At 31.2% G+C, this 17777-nt stretch overlaps 1 protein-coding gene across 2 annotated transcripts in view; it reads right to left on the bottom strand.

The window, feature by feature from the left end:
- Nucleotides 1-17777, bottom strand: part of LOC130902755 (roundabout homolog 2-like) — a 527473-nt gene that overhangs the window by 11595 nt on the left and 498101 nt on the right. For both annotated transcript variants that reach the window (XM_057815028.1, XM_057815029.1), the window contains exons 3-4: nucleotides 6293-6574; nucleotides 654-920 (exon numbers count right to left, since the gene is read on the bottom strand). In XM_057815028.1, coding sequence (XP_057671011.1) covers nucleotides 654-920; nucleotides 6293-6574 — 549 coding nt within the window. The remainder of the gene's footprint in view (nucleotides 1-653; nucleotides 921-6292; nucleotides 6575-17777) is intronic.

Raw genomic sequence — 17777 nt, 5'->3', positions numbered from 1 at the left:
AGAAATATCAGACGCTAGCCTATTAAATTATTATATTTTTTCTGTAAAAAATGGAAACATAGATTTGGTAAGATTTGGTAATTGCGTGAGTTCATTATTGGAGTCATAGTGAAACATTAAAAAATGTTACACGTGTAGTAAGAAAGCGTCGACAACATGCTCTAAATATTTGTGAAAAACATGGACTTCCTGTACCTAGTAAACGAAAGCGACATCAAGAATCTTTTTGTTCACATAATAAAACTAAGCTATACTGTAGGTATATTACATTTTTTAAAGATACAGATGAATCTAGACTGTTTTTTGATGTTGTTTCGTGTTTTCTGTGTTTTGTTTGTATTTTATATTTAGATAAATAGTAACAATATGTTTTTTGATTTACCAATTAACTTTACACTTGATTTTTGCTTAAAATTACTCAAAAATACTATCGGACCCAGCGCGATCATACCTGGCTAAAAACAGGGTGCGACTACGTAAGGGTTAAAAAATATTATTACCAATTTTTTAACTGTTTGATATCTATTTACTCATTGAGTTTGAAATATGAAAACTATCGACAAATTTTTGACGTAATTTCGCTTAAAAAATAACTTTTTTTTATATAACATATATAATACCAAAATTTCATTATGTCCATATGATATACTCACAATTGACAACCAAAGACGCTCTGGCAGATATTGCTCCAACTAAATTCTCGGCATCGCAAATGTACAGCCCTTCGTCGCTTGTTTGTACGTTGTCGATAAGCAGAGATTTGTCATCCATAATCCTTGCTCTTCCTATAGGCATTTTTCCATCTTCTCTACGCCACAATACGTTTGGGGTCGGATCCCCTTCGACTGTGCATTCAAATATCACCTTTTGACCGGTTAAAGCCACTATATCCTGAGGTTCCTTATTAAATAGGGGTTTTACTGAAAAAAAAACGATTTGTCAGACATGTGTGTAAATAACGAGACATTTATCTTGTATATAGGGATATACAATTAAAATTTGAGTGATATTTAATATTGAAATTCCACGAATATTTGTGTATATTAACTTTTTTATTGGCAAATGAAATCGTGAAAATGATGATTTGGACATAAGGAGTAATTGTGATAAATGTATTTAAAAAGGGCACAGGAAAGTAATATCATGTTGGACATTCTATAAATTTCATAATATGTGCTAATGAGAAAATGTTATAGTGATTTGAAATAAATGAAAATTCGAAGGTGCTATGGTTTACAAGGTTCGTCTTGGTCAGTACGGTCTTGTATTGTTATTTTGCAGAATAATTCTACTTGGATGACATTCGCCGTGTGCCTTTCGATTAAAGATTGATCCCGTCGATCCAATTGTTCACGATAAAGATCTGTATCCACAATTTCTCTAGGTTTCAGTACATCAAAATGAACAATGTATCTCCAGTAATAGTTGGTGATTTCGTCTCAAGTGATTAAGCGATCAAAAAACAGTTCTGTATGGTACCGTTAAAGCAATTGTCTTCTTCGGATAGATTATGAAGGACCAAATCACATGCTCTGCTTATTTTTACAATTTGCTGCAAATGTCCTTCGATGGCCGACCAAGGCTGGTTGATTGTCTGACATGAATTTGTGTCCCTTAGCATGTCGTTGTATAATGTTACTACTTGATCTATAGGAGTCAGAGAAATCAAAATCATCGTATCTGAGCTTAAGAACCATACTAAGGATCTACGGACATCTAATACACTCGGTTAAACATCGCGAAATTGAATGTTTTCGTTGAATTCCAAGTTGATTCAGTAAGTTAATGAAAATTTGAATAGTTTCATCTCAAGGTTACAAACTAACAGGGTTTATTGTAGTAATAGAAAGCTGTAGTAATATAAGCTACTCAACATATATAAAACCAACTGAAAGCCTGGCTGACGTAACATAAACCAGCTCAAATCCTAGAAAATCTTCAGGATATTGTGTTTTGAAACATCTTCTATGAAATGTAAATTGATCTTGACTAGAAGAAGAGGACTATATAAGCAAAATTGTGAATTGATTAGTTAGAATGTTTCTACAATGTTTAACATATTTTTTTCTAGAAACGCGTTTTTTTTTCGTATTTATAATTATCAATTTGCATTACTAAATTTTAACGGTATGCATAATTTATATCGCTTTGAAATTAAACCATATAATGTGGTCTGGATGTACAGAGTCCTTCACGACGAGCTGAATCGATATGCATATGGGAAGTACTGGGACTAGTTTACTGAAAATTTGCTTGCATGGGTTTTCCAAAATGCTCGTTTCAGCTAAAACAATTTCAGTTTCCTGAAACTTTCGGTTATACCCAAAATTCGTTATTTTCAACAAAATGATATAGTTTTTATTAAATTTTTAGAATCTACGCAAATATTCAATTTAGCTTTATATGAGGCATTTTCTAATTATTTCACATTTTCGAAATTTTTGGACACATGCAGCGCTCCACTAAAAAACATATTCTAAGTTTAAGTGAGTCAGGTCTAATATTTTTGGGATTTGGACAAATAACACTTACAGCTTTCAAATTCTCTGAAAACCTTGACAAAAATTAATATAGGTTGTTCAGAAAATGGTGGCGAATTGCCCTATATAAAAACTTCGAAAAATTAATTTTTTCAAAAGCAACCTCCATTTTCCCCTTTACTAACACTTTAAAGACCTCGTATATTTTCATACTTTTTATATACTATGTATCTGGATATTTTTATTTATATTTGTTATAATTATTAATCTCAAATCAAATTTATGGTTGTATTTTTTGCAGTGTGCATATGCTCATACAGATATGCAAATTTTTGAAAGCTAAATCGGAATTTTTAATCTGCAACAACGAATGCCGCATAACGATTCCACAAAAACCAACAGATTCGTGGTAGACAATTGACGAATGGCGTCATGTAGCATATCGCTGTCAGCAATCGGCAGATAAATTTTTCCCCGAAAAAAAATAAAAGTCACCGTCAGTGTCTGAAACATCTGAAAGTGACTTATATTAGGCATAGAAACCGTTTGTTCAGACTCATCGAAACGTAAATATGAAAAGACGAAAATAAAAGTGCGGTTTTAGGATCTAGCAAATCATGGCTTCTACGTTTACCGGGAGAACGCACCGAAAAAATATTACCGGGTAAAAAATGGTGACATCTGCATGTCATCAAAAACCTTTTGGCGCTTTCTCGATAAAAGCTCTGTTTGTTATTTTATCGTGTACTAATTACATACTTGGTCTGGAAGTTAAAAAAATATACAAAAAATAATGATTTTATTTCGTACATTTTAGCATGAAGAAAAATCAGAAAATTCAGTATTTAACCTTCCGTGAAATACGTGAATGAAAGTTTTGTCCTGCACTATGTTGGGTTTCCTGCACACATCGCTATTCTATTTTTTATAGGGATTATAGTTTTTATATGATTAATGTATTTATTTCTATTATTACTTGTCAATTAGTGATTGAAAACAATAGATTAATAGTTATTTATGCAACAAGTGAGTAAAGTAATACTTTTTTGATGGTTTGACCGCACTAATTTACGAGTTAAAAAAGTTACTTTACTCATGAATTTCGTACAAAATTTTTTCTACGTCCGTAGACCTGAACAATTCCACAAAATTTTCATCAATTTTCATTTTGTAATAGTAATATTGAAAGTTTTATTACTATTGGTACTTGAATTGGCAATTGGGAAATAAAATAAATTTATTAATCTCCACTTTTTATATTTATTTTGTTTCCTTCGTCACTTGTTTAGCTCACCTACAATAAGAGTTGTACGAGGGTTGCTACTGAAGTTTTGAGATATGGCAACACTGATTATTGATATTTTTAATGGTGACTGTACTCTGAACGTGTTGTGACACGAGTGCTATTTGAGTTTATAAATACTAGAAACATTCATTTTGGTAAAAAAATAGAATATAATTGCAAACAGTTTAGTGCGATAATTTTCTATCACCGCCGACGTGGATCAAACCAACATCAATCGCGGTGTTTCAAAAGATGTTTATAAGATGGTGACAGTTGACATGAATCCGAAACTTTACATCAATCGACTGTATGGGTCTTCCAAGATAAACCAAATCCAAAAAAAGCCGTTCGCGCACGAAGCACTTCGAAGCAAGTAGTCGCCTGTTTTTTTGGAATAATTGGACATGTCGTAAAAGTTCCATTAGAGCCATGTAGACAATCAATTCTGGTACATCTGCATTTGTTTGCCAGAAGTGTTCGAAAAAATCAGATCGCAAAGACAAATCATTCTCCATCATTTTCGCACAACAGTACACACCGTACAGGTCTTGTTTGGTACCCAATGGTTTCCTTTTATTCCCGCGGATCAAAAATAAACGTTTTTCTTCACCTGAAGAAGCGGTTGATACGGTCAAATCACAGGTAACTCAATCGGAATGTAAAAAATGTTTTGCGACAATTGTATTTTTCATATTTGTTTTTATTTGTGTATTTCAAGTAGTCGTAAAAGTCCCAAACAATACTATTTATCTCATGTTCACAATGAGATTTATTTTATCGGAAAGGTATTATAAGAATTGTTTATCAATTATATTCTTTTCGAAATTCAACGTATATTTGACGAGATAAATTATTAATAAACAAGAATTTGTTGATAGTATTTATTTAAAAAATATAAATACAATCGATTGATCACTGACTCATTGGTTTTCATTATCAATGATCATAATATCTTTCTGTATCAGTATTATTTAGTCGTGCGTGACAAATTTACTACAATGTGCGTCGAAATAGAATAGGAACTAATAGATCAGTAAAATCGCAGGTGTCTACGACAGTTAATTAGAGTATCTCAAATTACGTCTCCCTCTTACGATAAACCTCGGATGGTGAAGTATATGTGTAATTAAATTGAAAGCGAATACCCATTGGAAACTTTTAGATATTTTCGTGTTGACAGAAAAATTTGAACGTATTGGGTACGTAGTAGAGATTTATTGAAACGCGAAATTGTAATAAATGGCGTTTCACTATATTCATTAAAACTATGAATAAATACGTTCCAAAACCCCTCATAATGTACGGGGTTGAGCTAGTTCTTAAGTCTCATATTAATATGTCGTGGTGACTTCAATTAGTAAGCCAAAGGCCCGAAGTACTTCATACAACTGCTGCAGAATGATTGAAAGAACATGGGGCTTAGAAACCAAACAAAATTATCAACTGGTTTTACTGCGACCTATCATAAGCTATGCAGCTTTCATATGGTGGCCAAGAACAAACACCAAAATTGGGGAAAATACTCTAATTGAGTTGCAAAGGGTGATAACATCAACGATACTGTCATGTTCCAAGGCAGTACTACAAGTAATTCTGGAATTGCATCTTTTGAAAAACAGTTCTGAAGACGATAACTTTGTTATCGAAACGTATACGTCAGACAGAGTAATTGTGAGTGTGTTTGATTAAGAGCTGTTTCATCATAAGATGTTCTTGCATCATTTCCCACTAGATTTTTTTCTACCATATGTTTCTGCTTTTCATTCACCTGCAATATATTTTCTTTAATATCGTCATCTATGTTCTCAATAATAACTGTCAAAATTGGTTCATTCTTTCATATCATCATTATCACAATCATGGCATATTTGGATTTAATTTAAATTAGCTTATTTATCTTCGCCAGAATATTGAATTTTCATTCTCCTGATTATGTACTCTTTTCCAAGTCTATTTTTACATTTTTTCTTTCGATCAAATTTTACGAATGTATCTACAACCATCTAGAATTATTTTTTCAACTTTTTGTTGAAAAGATGATAACAAGCTTCTTGAATATCGCACACAACAGTGGAATTTCTTAAGACCCGTTAGCTTCACTTGGAATCTTTTAAAAGAAAAGAAAAAAAGTTCTGGTACTGATTTTCCAAAAATTTTTGGTAAGGTAGCGTTATAGCTATAAATTGGGTTTATTATAACTTTGAAACTCAACTCTTGTATTATTCTAGCTGATATAAAATCATATCCTACGAATTCACGAAGATTTATCTTTGACCAGATAGAATTAGTAACTTGTTTTATAAATTTTTCAAACAGAAAGTTATATCTGGAAGGGAGATTGTAGGTAATTTCAACATCATTGTTTTGCACTGGATCCATCCATGGTCGTTAAATGTCTCCAAATGTTTTCCAAGCTGCTTTCTCGCTGCTAGTCTCAAAGTAAAGCGATAAGTGACTTAAGAGACTCAATAATAATCATGGACTAAACTTTGAAAAATTAGCTATAATGTTGCGGATGACTACTCACCATGTACTTTCAACGTTGCCACAGGTGTTTCTCTAGATCCTACCAAATTATGAGCTACGCATTGATATCTTCCCTCGTCGTGTTGTCTCACATCAGATATCATGAGATTCCCTCCATCTACTATTCGGATTCTTCTACCATCTGTGTCCAAGTTTTTACCGTCTTTCTTCCAAATAAGAGTAGGTTCCGGATGACCTCTTGGAGCACCACATTGAAGTAAGGCCGTTTCTCCTGCTGCTACATGAGTATCTGTTGGCATTATCTTGAATTCGTCGCGAAGAACTGAAATAAGAAATAAAACTTTATTTGTCGGAAATCTATGTTAAATGTTATTTATACGGCACTCCACAATTCATAGTAAAAATAAACATTAAAGCGTTAACGCATTTATTTACAATGACACCTCCAAATTTGGATTTACTAGAATATAAGATTAGATCTCGAAGAATACAGTACGTGACAAGAAAGTCCAATTATGCAAGTAGCGTTTCAAAAATATCGATAGTACGACACAACCATTTATGCACAGATAATATGCACATTTTAGCAATTCCAAGTGCACAGACGCCCAAAGATAGAGTGCAAAAAATAAAAGAATATATACATGAAACACAGTTTTGCTGAAGTTTCTGTCGTAGTCTATCCAAAAAGTGTAGTTTCATCATGACAAATTGATTCTTAATGACGACCTCGCGCAATAACTTTTGTTTCATCTATAATTCATGGTCTAGGAAGATCATGTAAAGTCTCATAATGAAATTAAAACCAAGGGAAATGTTAATAGAAGAAAGTTCTGGATTCAACAATAGGAGAAAAAGTGGAAAATTTTCCACTACATTTCTTTGATAATTATAGTTTTCTACATAAAAACCATATATCTTGAGTGACCGGGCACTTTTGAATAATTTAGAGGTTCGTTAATTACCAATTTTGCATTTTGATATTAACTTTGTCTCACTAAGGATGAGCTTTCAAATAAAAATTTAGTAAAACTTGATACCGAACTAAAAAACTTCGACTTTGGACGAACGTTGAATAGGTTAGATAAGCTGTCGGTACAAAACGAAGTAAAATGAATGAAGATATATGGAAATGATAAGAGAATTTATTAAAGAATGTGACAAAGTTTTAAAAAATAGACAAATACGTGTTTGCGACGTATCAAAAAAAGAATCTTTGATAAAAACCATAATGACCATATGGGTGATTCCGTTCTAACTGTGATTTTTTGTATTCAAAATTTCAAGATTTTAAAATTTAACTTTTCTAACTTTTTTATGCATATTATTCATCTATTTTACTGTAAAAATAAAACTCTAAGAGGAATTTACTACAACTTCAAAGTATCACAAGCAATACACAAATGTCGGATTTTGAGTTCCACGGTACTGACTCATTTATCCACGGTACTGACATGGTAACTTAAGATATTAAACAACAAGTGCATCAATTTTCCTCAGTTTGATCATAAACATTAGAATTTATAAGGTAATTAATTTAAATCATTTGTTACGACAAAAAAAATTAATAATTTATCGGTAAATTCTAGGAATGGACATGACACGGTACTGACATTCAAGTGATGTAGTATAAGTTTTCTTTAAGTGGCAAGTTATATTGTATAAAAATAATGTTTAAATATCTTAAGAATTATTCAATTAACACAAAATTTTTATTAATTGATTATTAATTAATGACTAGTACAAAAAAACAATACAGGACATTGAATATCACAGTTAGAACGGAATCACCCATATGTTTGGAGGTTACGTAGATTACTGAAGAAAGTTAGAGCGAGCTTAAGTAAACAAAGCGAAGCCAGGCCACAAAGAAAAATTTGTCATGACGGACACGGTCATAACAACATCTGATATTATAGACACAAATTAGAACCGTTTATTGAGAGTAGTGAAGGAAATCTTGTAACGATATTATGTGAGCTCACAAAGTATGCTTCATACCAACATATGGTTTGAAGAAAGAGATCAAAATGGATCAGGGAACGGAATAAAAAACAAAATTATGGAAAAATTAACAGAAAGTTGAGAAAAAATTCACAGAACATTTAACTAGTATTCTAGAAATTTTATAAATGAAACGATAGATGATTGATGCTAGAATTTTTGCTTACTCAGAATAGTTTAATATGATAATAAAAATAATATGACTTTGAGATGTATCAAAACTCCAATATGCACAGATCCATGATAGACAGTTTTTACCAAAGCATAAGGGTTCATCTATTAATTTCATGATTTTTTGACCCTACCCCTGTCTTTGTCACAGCTAGTCACATTTGTGAGACTTTCTCCCTCCCTAGATAACATATTTTCCAAATTACATTTAGAAATTATTGACTGAAAACAGCGGTTCCGAAATCAATTCTATTTCTATTTAAATTATTTTTTAATAAAATTAACATCAAATCAAACAATTAACAAAACAAAAAGCGATTGATTATATTAATTAAAGAAATTAACAAAACAAAATATATTAATAGAATTATACCAGATATAAACTTAATAATCTTTAGTCCATGAACTTTGAATCTACTCGTTTAAATCATTTATAACTAGCATAGCAGTTACTTGGTGTTCATTTGGGTTGTAAATGTCAGGAACATTAGTTGTGTCAACATCTTTTTCATTCAACCGTACGGCATCATCGTTATCATATACACAAATAAGTTTCCTGGTACATCTAGCAGCAGGACGAAACTTCGCGATAGGTAAAAATTCTTGTTGCCTTTTATGGAATTGCCTGTGATGATTAGTGATTTTATGATGCAAAATATAGTTTACGGCATTTATCGAAGGGCGTTTACGATGTCGACAAGTAACACTATTAGGCCGAGTGGTTGATAAAACAATTGGTATTTTATATTTACACACATATAGTTTTTGTGGTTTGAGATAATAGTTTAAAGTTCGTGTTTCAACATTTAGATTATAATAGATTTTGAAATGTGACATCACGAATTTTATGACCACTTCCACCCCCTTAACGTATGACATTAAGTTGAGCACTAAAAAAAAAAAAGAGAGAGAGATAAATAAACAGAAAATTTCACAATTTTATAAACAAAGCGACACAATTTTATATAAGATAATATAAAATAAAAGTTTGGTCTAATAATAATAATAATACATCTTACTTCATACTAATTTGAATTATTACATTTTATTGATTCTATAGTAAATTGTAGAATATATTGAAGAGAGGATGGGACAAAACGTGAATTTTTAGGTCCATTTCCAAACATAAAAACATTTTTCTTGCAAGAGAGTATGAGTGATGATAATTGACCCCGAAGGTAATAAAAAGTCAATATGAACTAAGTTGAACCGAGATGAGGACAAGGTTGATAGAAACCAAAAATTACTTCCTGATATTGTTAAAATTTAGAAGTTAGTTTGGGAATTCATGTAAACAAACAATATGTATAACTAAACAAAGCGTAAATTGTTTACTACTAGTGTCAGACAGATGCAATGAAAGAAAATATATACAGATACTTAGTTATTCATAATGTAAAATAATTGTATAGTTTCATATATAGTTGTATATAGAAGTAACGTATATAGTTAATAGTTTTGTTTAATATGATTATGTATTGAACTTGACCGAAAATTGTTATTTAGTGTGTAATTATATACCAGGTGATAAATAAGATGTCTTTTATTTTCCACCCTGTATTCCTGATTGGGGTAAGTCTTTATTTACTTCTATCTCCCATGTCGACGTAAGACGTAAGCATTATCCTTCAACGTAACCATACACCACACTTTCTTGTTCAAAATTCTAAATTAGAAGATCTAGCAACTTGATCCATTTGGTTTCTAACGAACGATGGTAATTTATTTTGGAATGTTATAATATTTGCTTTTGTTAAATTGATAAATAGGTATAATGAAGTTTTTTTCAAATGAAAGTTGTCGCACTTTTGATGAGATTAATTCCACTAATAGCATTATTTCAATAGAAAGAAGTTGGAATTAAGAAAAATTATTCTACGCGCTCGAGTTAAAAATAAGAAAGTTTTGTGCATTTCTGGTAGCTATGTTGAATCTGTTTAATGTTCACGTCCCATTTAATAAATTGAATTAAGATTTTGTAGTTGGAATAATAGTTGGATGGTTGCACGAAATAATATTTACTTTGAAACTTTTCTCGGTAAAATTAAATTTAAGTCACTCAGTTTATAGAATAAAGTTTCAACAAGTAATTAATAAATCAAGATAAAATAGGAAGGATTTTCCAAAAATCATATAGAAAGTGATGAATATCTATGTTACTACAAATTTGTTTAAGAGTATAGTAAGTCTACCTAAATTAGAGGAAAGTAGAACACAATTTCATTGTAGAGCATATTCTACGTTGACTAAAAGGATACAAATTACTTGACAAAGACAACGTTTTGCAGGCTTTGTGACAGAAATCCTTAGAAGTTATTAATAAATATCTTTAAAAGCCTTTTGAACCCACTCTGATTCTAGGCTACATATGGCGACAGGTAAAAGTAGTGTTCATACCAAAAACATACATTAAACCAGAAGTTGAACAAAACTCCTATAAGCCTCACCTACTTTTTTAAAAAACTACGGAGTAAACCTCTTCACATTAAACAATTTGCTTATCAAAAGGCAAGTCAACCAAAAGTGCCCTTCATTACCTAGCTAAAGACATAAAAAGGAGTCTTGACAGCAGAGATAGTGCTCTAACAACCTTGATCGACATATGAGCTTTTGACAACACTTCATATCAAAAGGTCATAAGAAGAAAGAGGAGTGACAATCGTATAGCTACGGCATCGGTAGTGAAGGTAAGCAGTACAATCTTGTCAAAAAAGGAGCCACATCATTGGATGGCTAAAGAATCAGTTGAAATCTCACTGGTAAAACACTTCAAGCCTAAGACAATCCAAAAGCTAAGAATCGTGATCTTGTCGTGATCACCAGAAACGATATTAAACTGGTGGTCGGTCTTCTGACAAGTCACTACCCCGTCAAACATCACCTTGAGATGATAGGCACGACAACTGCAGACTCTCTTGCTCATTTTACTTAAAGCCTTAAGTACCTTGATGGAGTAGTACTAGTGGGACACTAACATCTTAAAAATAGCCTCCTTTGGGAGGAGTCTACGTATTTTAGAAGTGCAGTGCAGTTGTGAAGCCAAAACGACTCTCCAAACAATCTGGAATCTACGGTTTTTTGAATAGCAAATACTTCAATAATTTCAATATATTGTCTGTTTGTACATCGAAACGAAAGTAGAAAAATTCAAGACTTTCCTCTTCTAAAAAACATTCTTCTAACATGCGGTAAGTCGTACTTTTTCCACGAAATCACGTCGTTTATCTTTTAATAATATTGCTCAAGCATTTGTCTGAAGTGCTTTCGATGGTAGTGAATATTTTCAAGAAAATGATATAAATAGATATAAAATTTTTCGAGCGCATGAATAAGAATTATGAGAAATTGCATCAAGCAAATTTCTTCAGATTAATTGTTTTGCTATGTTTTCAATTTCCTGTTTTCCTGCTTACTGTTAAAGTTTTGTTGAATAAACATAATTATACTACTACTACTACTACTAAACATTTGGACTTGTCTCTCTGTTTTTTTTCTTGTTCTTTTTAGTGTGTTAACCGCAAATCCGCCAAGAACAAAGTCGAATGTATGGCTTATTATTTGCATCATAACAAAATTGTATAGTTTTGGGTTCTCTTATTGCATTGGTTTTTTGAATTTATTCATTATTTGTTTACTTGTGAGTGAATTTGCAATCCTGCGCAACAGTTTTGATTTACTAGTTGAGGTACTTAAACATCTTAATCGTTTACAAACTTAAACAAATTACTTGAAAAGTATTTATTTTGTGTTCCTAGTATCAAATTTCTATCAAACAAGTTCACTTTAATTTCGTCGAGAAATTGAATGTATTTTGCACAAATACGTAGTTTTGAGGCTTGCTATTAAGCTTCTGTTGAGGTACTTAAACATCTTAATCGTTTACAAACTTAAACAAGTTACTTAAATGTATTTCTTTCGTGTTCCTAGTATCAAATTTCTATCAAATAAGTTTACTTTAATTTCGTCGAGAATATTTTTGACATAAATACGTAGTTTTGAGGCTTGATATTAAGCTTCTTACATTTGACACTAAAAATATATCATATGTACATGATTTATTTTACTTTACGTTTTTTCCCACTGAATTAAATTAATTTTCTTTAGACTACAAAAATGAAGCAGACTGATATATTTTTATATACGGAAAATGGAAGGACTCTTGAATAACAATCGTTTAAGTTTTGAAAAATGGAGTATGCATTGGAAATATCAATTTTTCTGTAAAATAAAGTGTCAAAATCTAGGCCCATATACCAAATTTCGAAATCAGTTGTATATAATGAGCGGGATATAGCTACAACCGTCTTGCTGTATCACCTTCTTTTAAAGTGTGAAAAATTTTAAGAATTTTAAGAATCTCTTGATCAAACGTCTAGCAGTACTTTTGTTCATCAAAAGCACCAAAAAATTAGAGCAACGATTATAGGGATTGCGGGAGTATTCTTTTGATTGTTACCTCTGACTTACTTGGGCAATTGCGTCAAATGATTATCGAAAAAAGGCACGGCAAAATCAGCTCAAGTATGAGCTTGTTTCATGACAATGCTCTAGTCAACACTATTTCGCTTTCCAAGGTTTCCGTACACGAATGTGGTTTCACAGACATTGAATACCCACCATATAGCCCGGATCTGATATTCGACTACTTTTTGTTCGCAAAGCTGAAAGTCGAATTTAGGGATAAAGTATTTAACAGCTACGATGAAATTAAAAAGGCGATGTACGAACATTTTGACGCTAAAGACGCATCATATTTAAAAATGACATAGAAGCTCCAGTCAGACATTATAAAAAGTGTGTGGAAATAAAGGAAGGATACATTAAAAAATAATCACAGTTTTTTTTTTATTTTTATGACCTTTCTTTTTGTGTTAAGGCTAAAAATTCATGGATCACACTACGTAAAAGGAAACGTTTAAATTAATTCTCAAAAACACATTAATTATATGTAGTTTTTATAATGTTTAATAATAAGATTTATTCACAAGAGGGTTTCACTTACTGTCCAGTATCGTCAAAGATCAAGAGTCAAGTTTGATCAATAACATTTTTAATAAATGTTTGTTGGAAATTGAATCTTGTTAAAAAAATATAATGATAAACAATAATAGTTTAACAGCACACTATATGTTTTAATAGAAAGTTGACTAACAAAGCATATATAATTATTTCCCTTCACCCAAGAAAATATTTTCTCTTTCTCTTATCAGTTCGAGACTTCGTAAATGCACCGCACAAATTATTTATGATACATTTACTTCTGCCGGTAATATATTAGATAAAATGTTGGCTAAATCCCTTAGGACAATATTAGGGCATGCAGTGTTAGCAAATAGAGCTTACACGTCCTTAGGGTGGTCGTAGGGCTGAACGCCCTATCCTTTATCCCTCAAAACCCTCTGTATTAGCACTATTAGACGTACTATCTGGTCTGGCAGTCACTCCCATTACTACAAATGCCAGATGCAATGGTCATTATGTTGCGAACGATGTCTGTGTAATTGGCATCTATGTTGCACATACTGAAGATATTTAATACCCCGTCACTATATCCATCGGTTTAGTTAAACCCATTATCGTATTTTGTTTTTATTAATGACAAAGTATCGTTTACACGCTCAAAGATAAGATTACGATTAGAAAAAATATGAATTAATTAAGTACGATAGCCAAACATAAATTGAAAAAGATGATGGGAAAGTTCAAGTTTCGTTTCACTTCATAAATTAAGTTGATACGATTAGTTAAACATCCGTTCAGATTTGGTGTAAATGAGGTAAAATCAAAAAGTCTCTTAATGTTTAAATCGTTAACAATAATAATGATTCTGTTCCTATTCGATATAAGTTATTCTAAACTTTAGTAAATTTATCATTAATCGATGTAAATAATTATTAAAAAATCCTAAACTGAAATTTAATATATAAATTGAGATTTTTCAAAGTGGGAATGTGATTCATGGCCTAAACACGCAAATATCAAGTTTTTGAATGGCTTAGCTTCAGTTATATCGTTTAAATGTCTATGATTTCTCTATTTGGGAATTTTATTATTATTTATTTTCAAATGGAATAATCTAATCATATAAATTCGTTACATAAAAATTTCACACAACGTACAAAACATGACATCTCAGTCTCGTGCAGAAATTTTTCTGCACGTGTCAAAACGTATTCTTTCTACAACTTTCAAAAGTAGCTTACTTCATATTAATAGCTTCATACGTACTTCACACATACATTTATATGGAAAATCAACAAAATTCGACAGATATTTAATTGGTTACTGTTCAGCTTTATATACAAAGTTATCACATCTGTCATATTATAGAAGGTTTATTCAATTCTTAAGATAGTTCTCTTTTCTGTTTTGATAAAAATCAGTACTTCCTGTTAATATTCTTTATATATTTGGCGAAACCGAATCTGGAAACCAAAACCACTTCTTCATATGATTTTCCAGTACAATCACATCTACAATTAGAAGGAATTGCTATCGGTTATCCAATTTACCTTATTCAAAGTCTCCAAACTCAACATTAGCCAAAAATATCATAAAATTTATTGTATAAATCGATTTATATGATAAAATTTCTAGATGGATTACGATTCATCTAGACTATACGTGTTTAATGCACATATATAAAGCACTTATTCGCTCAAAGATAGACCACGGCTCTATAGTATATGTAATTGCCAAGAAAACCACCTTAAACCAACAAGAACTAACACAGCACTAAGAAAAGCAACAGGAGCATTCACTTTCAGACCATTAAAAAGCTTGAAACGTGAAACCAGTTCCTCTTCATTTCATATCAAAAAGATCCAGTCAAATTTTAGCAGAACTCCAAATTGAATGATCAAACTTCCTGCCCAACAAAATTAAATATCTTCCTTCATTGTCGATGAATATACCTCCCACTGACACTACACTTTGCTATTTTAACAAGTTAGAAATTCCATGGAGTGTTCCGCGTATATAACAAAAGATTTGGAAAAAGCGAGACAGAAAACTACATTATTACATTACATCTTCAATTGAAGAAAGTGGGAACGGAACAGAAATGAAGGATGCCGAGCACTAAATCGCGTGATAACACCTGATAGTCTTATAGAAACTGTGATTGAGGGCAAACAAAATTAAGAAGTCCAAACAATGTAAACGAACATCATGTCTAAGAAACGGAAAGACGAATTAAGTTTAGTAAGAGAAAATCACCAAATGGCCACTTGACTAGTGCGTTAACTAGCTATGCCCTATAAAAAAATGTGTTAGGGAAACCATTATACTTTTATCGGTATATTTTTACGGTTATATCTATATCAACAGACCGTGTTAATCCAGTTAACATGAATTCCAGCATTATTTGAATTCACATTTAGATTATTTTTTATGAGGCCATGAATCCAAAATCAATTTATTCTTTTGTAATCTTATTATACTTTGATAGGATTTTTTAAATACGGGGGAAGCACCAATACTAACAGAACAATTTTTCAATAATTTGAGTGACATTATTTAAATATTAGGGAAAATACAAATACAAACCATAAATTTTAACCAATATTATGTTTCTATATATAGATTTCCATAGAAAAAAATGTTTCGACGCGATTTTTCACATACAATAATAATGTGATAAAGCCATTCTAAATTAAAGACAAGACGATGATCAGTCAAGTAGTTCGAGAGTGAAACATGATGAACCAGCACAAACCACAAAGGTGGTGTGTTTTTTGAGCTGCTTCCAAGTAACCAAACGATTAATTCTGATGTTCACTGTCAACAATAAATGCAACTGGATGAAGCAATCAACGAAAAACGGCCAGAATTATCAAATCTGAAAAATTTTGTGTTCCACCATGATAATGTAAGGTTTCACATATCTTTGGCAACTATTGGAGCTTAGCTGGGAAGTGATACTACATCCCCCATACAGCCCTGATCTGGCACCATCTGATTACCATTTATTTCGAAGACTGCAGAATGCTTTGAATGGTTAAACTGTCACAAATGACGATGACCTTCAATCACATCTAGCTCAGTTTTTTGTTGATAAGGACCAGAAATTTTATGAGCGCGGAATCATGAAGCTGAAAGATGGCAAAAGGCCATTGAGCAAAATATAAAATATATAATTGAATAAAAACTATTCTACATTAAAAAAGTGTCTTATTTTATACTATAAAACCGAAATTACTTTGTCAAAAGCTGATTTAAAATTTATTTTGTTTGTAATTTTTTGTTTGTTGAATTGTTGACTTTCAATATGACTCAATTCATATACTTAAAGGTTTCTAGTTTTGAGTACCTCAAAACTGAAAAGTGTTTGAAAGAATCATTTGTAGCTTACTTTTTCCAAATAGCAACCCCATTTTTTTCTTATGTAGTTACACACTATCTAAATTTAAGAAGTACAATTTCCATGTAATTATTAGACATATATGAAGTTTTTAAAGAAATCAACAAAGAACATAATTGAGATTTGAAACATTTTTTTATATTCAAGTGCTAAATAAATATAATTTTCTTATATATTTTGTATTTGAAATCAATTCGGCAACTCTGTCGAACATTTTGAGTTCATATCTCCCGCTATCCTGTTAATTGAATGCAAACGAATACTCTGACGTCCAATACTGATTACCATTAATTTTGAGGTTTGCAGAATTCTTTGGTCATACTTTCAAAAATGACAATGACTTTCTATCGCACCTGGCTCAGTTTTTTGTTGATATAGACCAGACATTTTACGAGCGCAGATTCATGAAGCTGAAAGATAGATGGCAAAAGGTTATTGAGCAAAATATATAATTGAATAAAAACTATTCTCTATTAAAAAAAGTGTCTTATTTTATACTACAAACCGAAATTACTCCGTAACCAACCATGCAACCATCTAGCATCAGAATTGCTCCTTCACTCACCATTTTGTTTAAATTATAGAAATTGGCTGAAACTGTACTAAAATTACCAACAGCTTATGGAACCAAAATATGTTTTTTCCACATATTTTTAGTTACTGTATTCGAATTCTATATCAAATTTCACTTAACATTTAAAGGTTTTCTTTAAATGGAAAAATATCACCGTAAAAATCGGAAAACTTCAATTTGCCAATTATAGTCAACATATTTGCTGTTTTGAAAAACGTATCACAGAATTGTAACAATTAAATTAGTGATTTATTATTTTAACTAGAGGTTTGTATTTTTTTGTTATCTAGAAAATTGTATGTTGATTTGATTAGATTATTCAATAAAAGTATAAGAAAAAAATTAAAATAGCTGCTTTCTCTCAATTATTTTTAAATACATGCATAAATTTGAAAAATGTGTTAAGTCACATCA

This window comes from Diorhabda carinulata, chromosome X, assembly GCF_026250575.1.
Source record: "Diorhabda carinulata isolate Delta chromosome X, icDioCari1.1, whole genome shotgun sequence".
Taxonomy (NCBI): Eukaryota; Metazoa; Arthropoda; class Insecta; order Coleoptera; family Chrysomelidae; genus Diorhabda; species Diorhabda carinulata.
This window is presented reverse-complemented; position numbering and strand designations above follow the sequence as displayed.